The 8,266-nt window shown below is 61.5% G+C and overlaps 1 protein-coding gene across 1 annotated transcript in view; it reads left to right on the plus strand.

Moving 5' to 3' along the window:
* Nucleotides 1–8,266, plus strand: part of JPH3 (junctophilin 3) — a 102,442-nt gene that overhangs the window by 85,286 nt on the left and 8,890 nt on the right. Inside the window, exons 3-4 of the mRNA XM_002826729.4 lie at nt 1,957–2,081; nt 7,045–7,925. Coding sequence (XP_002826775.2) covers nt 1,957–2,081; nt 7,045–7,925 — 1,006 coding nt within the window. The remainder of the gene's footprint in view (nt 1–1,956; nt 2,082–7,044; nt 7,926–8,266) is intronic.

Consider the following 8,266-nt stretch of genomic DNA (forward strand, 5'->3'; position numbering starts at 1 on the left):
CTGTCCAGGGCTAGCTGTGTTCAGACCACGCATCTTTAGTTTTGGGGCATCGCAAATCCTCCTGGAATCTGATGAAAGCCGTGGACCCTTTGCTTGTGGGGGGGTCTTGCAGAAAACTTTGAGTACAGTTTCAGGGGATGCACAGACCACCCAAAGGCCTGGGATCAGAGCCCCCATAAGACAGGGGGTGTGCTCTCTGGGCCAGCGTTTGGGGCACTCTCTGGCTCTTGGAGCCCTGGTGGGGCATTCCCAGCAGCTTGTTTCATTTCCTGGACACGTGTTCTTGGCTGTGGTTTATATTACTCTCTGTATGTAAATGTCATAGGTTTATTTTCTTCTAGTAACATTGTTCCTAGTTAGCACAGTGGAATCTTGAAACAAGAAAGCCATCTTTCATGAATAGTGTGTGGTTTCCAGGCTTAGCCCATGGACTTGGAGTGACAGGTATGGCAGAGATGGGGGGTCAGGCTGCGTAGAAGGTGTTTGCGCCCCCCAGGTGCAGGTGTTAATCCTCACCCCCAGGGCGATGGTGCTAGGATGTGGGGCCTTTGGGAGGTGATGGGGCTGAGGACGGAGCCTCATAGTGGGGATTAGTGCCCTGATGAAAGAGGCCTCAGAGAGCACCCTCGCCTCTTCTACCATGTGAGGACCCAGCAGGAAGGTGCTGTCCAGGACCCAGAAAGTGGGTCCTCTGCAGACACCAAATCTGCTGGCACCTTCATCTCGGACTTCCAGCCTCCGGAACTGGGAGAAAGCAATGTCTGCTGTTGATGAGCCGCCCAAGCTGCGGTGCTTTGTTCCAGCCCGAACGGGCTAAGTCAGGAACCGTGAGCAGGAGACCTCCCAGGGAGTCTGCTCGGAGGGGGGATTGGTCGTGGGGGAATTGGTCATTGTGCCTCAGTTTCCCCAATGTTGGGGAAGTGGTGCCCATGGCCACTAGCAGGTCCCCTGGGAGCCGGCACACCAGGCAGGAAGAAATGCAAGCCCCAGGCCACTGAGATGCACAGAGCCCCACGTTCTGCCTTCGGGATGTCTATCTAGTCCCTTGTTTTACAAAGGGCGGGCAGGTCCCCTGCAGGACTCAGCAGAGGGAGAGACACAGTCAGGGAGAGGCCAGAGGAGTGACGTGCCCGGCCGCCCACAGGTACAATGGCTCCTTCGTGCCACACATGGGTGTCGGCATCATCTTTCGGTTGGGTGAGGGAACTGCCCACCTGCCCAAGCCCTGGGGTCCCAAGTCAGAGTTGCTGGGATTACTGGGCAGGGAGGTGGTCCCACAACCTACACCAGGGCAGTGGCAGGAAGCACAGACACACACAGCACAGCGGCCCGGCACCGCTGGAGTGGGTTGTCCGGGCTTGGACTCTTTCTGTGCACATGCTGATGTTTGTTGATAATAAGAACAGAAACATTTTCTTTTTTTTTTTTTTTTTTTGAGATGGAGTCTTGCTCTGTCGCCCAGGCTGGAGTGCAATGGCGTGATCTCAGCTCACTGCAACTTCTGCCTCCCGGGTTCAAGCAATTCTCCTTCCTCAGCCTCCTGAGTAGCTGGGATTACAGGCACGTGCCACAACACCCGGCTAATTTTTGTAATTTTTAGTAGAGACGGAGTTTCACCATGTTGTTCAGGCTGGTCTTGAACTCCTGACCTCATGATCCGCCTGCCTCGGCCTCCCAAAGTGCTGGGATTACAGGCGTGAGCCACCACGCCCTGCCCAGAGGTGTTTTCAAACATGTCCTGTGCACTAGGCCTGGTTGGTTGGTGCTCAGTGATGTTTATTGAATGAATGAATGAATGAACGAACAAACAAGGTTCAGAAGGCTGAGGGCAAACACGGGGTGCCAGCATCTTGTCTTAGCCCAGCCCGTTGTTGGGGGGTTGGCGGAGTACCTCGACCCAGACCCCTGTCACCTGTGCCTCTTGCCCCCCTCACGCTCCTCCCTGTACTCCCCCAGGACCTCCCACTCTCGGGCAAAGGCCGAGGCAGCCCTCACAGCGGCTCAGAAAGCCCAGGAGGAGGCGCGGATCGCCAGGATCACTGCCAAAGAGTTCTCCCCTTCCTTCCAGCACCGGGAAAACGGTGAGTCTCGCCCGGCCTGATACTGGCATCGTGGGGAGGGGTGTGTGGATGGCTGGGCAGTCCTGGCAGCAGATGCGTCCTCCAGGGCGGACAGGCTTAGATGGGCTCGGCCCCAGCTGCTCCCCTGCCCGGTGTCTGCCTCTCCCCCGGAAGGTGCCTGTTTGTGCCGAGGCCTGGCCTAGCTCCCCGGGACACAGGACATGTGTCTTGGCAGGTCTCTCCCATTCTCACAGCTGCGTCCTTGTGGCACCGCGTGTCACTTGCCGGCTGTCCCTGATGGTGAATGCTCACCTGCCCGGCCTGTGCTATCTGCTGCCCACCCTCCCCCAGTGTTGTTCTAGAACCTTCTGTGATGATGGAACTATCCTGTCTGCTGGGTCCAGCGTGGCAGCCACTAGCTGGGTGTGTCTGCGGTGCTGGCTCTTGACTTGCCTTTGTTGTGAACTAACTTAACGATTAAACACACCCAGTGGCTGCTGGGTTGGACAGCGTCACAAATGGCAGCTCCCGCTGTGCCCCTCGGAAAGAGCTGGAAGCTGCTGCCTGATTTAGGAACCTCGTCCTCCCTTTGAGGGGGGTATCATGGGTGATATGGCCCAATGACAGTGGCGGGGGCGTGGAGGGCGTGGGGTGGGTGGCAGAGACGCCGTGGCCAGCTGCCTCCCATCTCCTACCTCGCCTGGAAGCTTCCTTTGCACCAGAAGGCCCCAGAGAATGGGGTTAGGATCACGCCCCCTCAACCCGAGCTCTGACCCACGGTGAGCGGCATTCGGATTAGGCTCTGCACGCTGGAGGTCCGCACCCTGACACCACAGCCTTGAACTTGCTTGCAACGCCTGCTACTCTGGCCTCCAGGACAGGATGAGGAGCCCGGCCTGGGGGCTGTTGGGCTGGGCGCTCACCTGACTGGAACGTGAGCCCACGTCATCTCTAGAGGTGACCGTCCACCACCACTCCAAGGCCTTTCCTTCACCAGGCGAGGGCCAGGCCCTGCAGAGCCTGTGGCTGCAGCCTGGAGGTCAAGAGGATGAGCCCCCGCACCCCCACTGCCTTGGGCAGCTTCTATTCCACTCTGTCCCCTCCACTCTCCTGGCCCCTCCAGACACGCGCACCCCAAAGTCTCCAAGTGGGAGGACCGCGGGCCAAGCGCCCCTGTGGCCAGTGGCGTCCTCCATGGTCTCGCCCTCAGGCCCTGAGTTTCCTTCTCCCTGGGCCCCTCCTTGCCTTGCCCATGACCAGCTGCCTAGGCTGGGAGGCGGTGGGGCGCACACTTGGGGGCACACGTGTAGCGTGCACGTGCATTGGGGAGTGGGCGCAGTGCCGAGGGAGGACGAATGGAACAGGGATGCCGGAGAGGAAGCCAGTGCCGTCGGGGGCACCTGCCGGAACCCTGGCTGGGCCACTCCACGCAGAATGCACGTAGGACAGGATGGGATTCCACGTACCAACCCTGGCCCATGGTCGCCTCAGCTCCAGCCCTGCCTGCGGCCTGTTTTGTTTCCTCTCAGAGCCTCAGTTCCATGTGTGAAAGGAAGGGGACCAGAAAGGGAACGTTGAAGCCTCCATCCTGTGCCAAATCCCCCAAGAGATGCGTCCACCAGAAGCTCCCAACGTGACTTATTTGGGAGGAGGGTCTGTGCAGGTGTCATTATGGAACAGACTTTGAGACAAGATCAGCCTGGATTGGGGTGAGTCCTAGATCCACGCAGTGTCCTTAGAAGAGATAGAAGAGGAGGAGACGGGCGGATGGAGTGATGTCAGAGATCACTGGAGCGGCTGGAGGGTGGCTGGAGCGGAGACCCCGGAAGGAAGCAGCACTCCCGATACCTGGATCACGGCTTCCGACTTCCAGAAACACGAGGATGCCTTTTGGGTGTTTCTACCCCCACCCCCTCGTGGCGCTTTACTGCTCCAGTCCCAAGAAATGGGTGCAGGCTCCCCCACCCTGAGAATTCCAGTTAAGACTTTGGAGTTAGAGATGCTTCCTGGAGGGCTCAGTCCTGGAGTCAGAGGTGCTTCCTGGAGGGCTCAGGTCCCTGCAGGAGGGGCCTTGGGCTGACCTTTCAAGTCCTGAAGCTGCCTCCTCAGACAGTTCTTGTCTTCATGATACAGATGTGGGCCCCTGCGGGGTCCCTGTGATGGAGAGAAGGGGCCGCTGCTGCCTCACGGGTGGGAGTCCAGTCCTCGAGGGTCTGGCTGAGTTGGCCTCACCTCCAGCTGCTGCACCTTGGAGCCTGGCTCACTCTGAGCACCTTGGTCCGATCTGCCACCTCTTTGGGTGACGCCCTGGGGCCTTCTCTGAGCAGCATCTTCCCCGGAGGGAGCGTTCAGACCGTGTGTTTTACAAGCGCTGGGACTGGCATGAGATTTGATCCAAGCGTTTCTTGTTTCCACCTTGGATGCGTTTAGGATCAGTGTTCCCAGACCAGGCACCCCGGAGCCTTCTTGGCTGCTGGGGAGGGGTGGGGCCAGAGGAAGCTGTCCAGGTCCTTCCTCAGTCGTCCTCACAGCCAGGAGCTGCGGTCACCAACGACAGATGACAGAATGGAGCCTCCAAGAGGGGAACAGGCCGGAGCACTCAGGCAGGACGTGGTGGAATCGAGATTTAAAACCAGGCCCGGCTCTAAAGCCTGGGCCATGCTGGCTTCTAGAAGCAAACTATCCAGCGCTTCAGCTGCAGAGAGTGGCTGGCTCCAGCCTCTTGCTGCCTGTCTGGGAGATCCCTGGCAGCCTCCCAGCCTGAGAACTCTGACGGTCAGCGTTCTGCCCAAGGCCACGTGAAGGCAGGACCACGAAGGAGCCTGGCCACGCGGTGTCCAGTGCCCAGGCCACTCCTGGTGACATCTGCCCTCGCCCCAGAGGCAGGAGGACTGAGCGTCGGAGGCTACAGGACGCAGGCGGCTTGAAGGCACAGGAACGGAGCTGCAGGGGCTTCAAGAGGACCCGCCCCGCATCTTCACCACGAGGCTTCTAGGAACGTTACCAGCTCAGGAGCTCATTTAGCTGAGGGTGCCCTCCTGCTGGTGGTGCTGGGAGTCGGCGCCCCTCTAGGGTGGGGTCTGCTGGGCCAGCCAGGCCTGATCTCCGCAGCAGTGGGTGGACGGCCTCGTGGGAAAGGCCAGGGCGCCATTGGGGGTGGGGGGAGCCTTGATCCCGGCCTGCTAGGTCCATAGTGTCTAAGGCACAGGAATGCCGGCCCTTCGGAAGTCCCATCCTGGCCAAGGAGGAGATGCAATGTGGGTGATCCGTGGGCATGATTGGGGGCCTCTGACGGGGCCAGGGCTGCCCTCCACATGGGACCCTCACGGGGAGACAGAGGTGGTAGGGCTGGGTATCAGGTGGGTACATGGATGTCAGCACAGTTCTACACGGACCCTCTCTGGCCCATTCCCTGCTCTGCTAGGGGAACACCCAACCAGCCCAGCCCTGCTTCTGGGGAGTGACCACAGAGAAGCAGTCATTGCGACCTCAGAGTGGCCCACCCACACCCCTGTGTGACAGGAACTCAGACTTGGGAGGGCTGGCCACCCACCCAGAGCCACCCAGCTGTGCCCCAAGCCCCATGCCAGGGCCACGGCCTCGCTCTGCTCAGCACTGCCTCTTAGACCAGCAAGGAAGAGGACGCAGCAGCCCAGCCTGGTGGTGTCGCAGCGTGCCCCGAATCTGCTTGCTAACGTCTCTTTACAAACGGAGGGCCTATCTGGTGCCATAGCAAGGGTTTCTGGCCACACCGAGGGTAGCCGTGTCTCCCAGACCTTCTCTTGCCCAAAGGTCAGACTCGGGGTACAGGCCAGGAGGATGTCCGGGCGTCACAGACTCTAAGATGGGCAGTGGCTCTTGGTGTCCGAGCTGGTCTCATGAGGTGGCCGCCCTGGGTAGAGCTCTGAGACCTCCGTCCTCAGAGGGAAGACTCCCCAAATTCCCACGGAGCTCTGCACCATTTTGGCTCAGGCAGGACGGGGATGCTGGGGGCAGGGGTCCCACTGTTCTGTGCTGAGCCTAGGACCCTACTTGAGATGAACGTGTAACTGTTTCCCAGAGGGTAAGAAGCACCGCGTTCTTGGGTTTCTCCTAATGGAATAAAGTCGGGCATGGCTCCTGTGTCCCTGCGTTGGCAGGAAATGAGATCCCAGTCAATGTTCTTGGTTCTCACCTCCTGCTGGGGGCTCACGGAGCTCTGGAGAAGTCTCGGGGCTAGTCCTACAATGCTGCCCCTCCCTATCCAGGTCTCAGGGTGGGGGCTGATGAGGACTGAGCCACCGGCAGACGACAGGGACTCTGCTGGCCCCTGGGTCCTGCGGTGACCTCCCATTCCGGGGAGCCCCCTGCCTCCGCAGCTCTTTGGAGACCGGGGGTTCCTTGACTCCCTGCAGGTGAAGGGGAGCCCCGCCCTAGGACTCCAAGCCCCAACAGCCTGGAAAGGTGGGGAGGGAAGCCGGCTCCTGGGCTCTCACGCTGGCCCCGGCACTGGCTGTTTCTCAGCAAGACTGTCCCAGCACCCTGAGACACAGTCCCAGGAGGGTAGGCGTGTTGGCCTTGCTGTGACAGCTCGGCCTCCCCAGACCGGTGGTCAGCTAGGGTGAGGGGCTTCCTCTCACCCTCAGGACAGGCGAGTCAGGGTTGGTGGGACCTGAGTTCACACCCCAGCATCCTCACGTACTTTCCCAGCCTTGGGTCTCCCTTGTAGCCTGGGAGCTGCTGTCCGCCCCTCCTGTGGTACCTGGGCCCAGCCAGTCTCCCGCCAAGTGTCTGTGGGGTGGGAACCACGGGGGTCCCACAGAGGGCTTTGGGAGCCACGGTCCCCACTCCCCTTCCCTGCAGCCTTTCGGTGAATGGGAAGCGCCTCTGCTGTCCTGAGGTTCCGCCTGGCGCCCTGGCCCAGGGACGCGGCCTCCCGGATCGCGGCCTCGCTGCGGAACGTGCTGGGTAACGCCATCTGGTGTGGTCTTGTGTCCCCACACAGGGCTGGAGTACCAGAGGCCGAAGCGTCAGACCTCCTGTGACGACATCGAGGTGCTGTCCACCGGGACACCCCTGCAGCAGGAGAGCCCCGAGCTGTACCGCAAGGGCACCACCCCCTCCGACATGACCCCCGATGACAGCCCCCTGCAGAGCTTCCCCGCCAGCCCCGCAGCCACCCCACCGCCCGCGCCCGCCGCCAGGAACAAGGTCACCCACTTCTCGCGGCAGGTGTCGGTGGACGAGGAGCGGGGCGGGGACATCCAGATGCTCCTGGAGGGCCGGGCCGGGGACTGCACCCGCAGCAGCTGGGGTGAGGAGCAGGCCGGGGGCTCCAGGGGTGTCCGCAGCGGTACCCTGCGCGGCGGCCTGCCCGTGGATGACTTCCGCACCCGAGGTTCGGGCCGCAAGCAGCCCGGGAACCCCAGGCCGCGGGAGCGGCGGACGGAGTCACCCCCCGTGTTCACGTGGACTTCCCACCACCGGGCCAGCAACCACAGCCCTGGAGGCTCCAGGCTGCTGGAGCTGCAGGAGGAGAAGCTGAGCAACTACCGGATGGAGATGAAGCCCCTGCTGAGGATGGAGACGCACCCCCAGAAAAGACGCTACAGCAAGGGCGGCACCTGCCGGGGCTTGGGGGACGACCACCGCCCCGAGGACCGGGGCTTCGGGGTGCAGAGACTGCGGTCCAAGGCCCAGAACAAGGAGAACTTCAGGCCGGCCTCCTCCGCGGAGCCCGCGGTGCAGAAACTGGCGAGCCTGCGGCTGGGTGGGGCCGAGCCCCGACTGCTGCGTTGGGACTTGACCTTCTCCCCGCCCCAGAAGTCCTTGCCTGTCGCTCTAGAGTCCGACGAGGAGAATGGGGACGAGCTCAAGTCCAGTACGGTGAGTGGGCGGCCACCAGGCTGGTGCCAGTGGAGGCAACATCCGCCTCTCCGCTGACCTGGGGTTTCCTGAGGGTTTCCAGCAAGGTCACTGCTCCCCTGTTCCTCTCTAGGGGTGGAGTAGGGTGGGGGTACAGCCAGAAGTGGCGGCCCTCAGGTCGCTGGGACCCTCCCCTAGGAAGCCAGGTGGGGCAGGTGTCACACCTCTTTCCGTGAGAGGGCTGCCCCCAGGCTGTCCAGAAAGCCTACAAACCTCCTGGCTTCCAGGCAGCATGGGACCCCTGCGCTCCCTGCAACGTGCTCAACCCCAGCTGCTCCGAGACTCTGTGCCCCTGGTCAGTA

The sequence above is a fragment of the Pongo abelii genome, chromosome 18 (genome assembly GCF_028885655.2).
Source record: "Pongo abelii isolate AG06213 chromosome 18, NHGRI_mPonAbe1-v2.0_pri, whole genome shotgun sequence".
NCBI lineage: Eukaryota > Metazoa > Chordata > Mammalia > Primates > Hominidae > Pongo > Pongo abelii.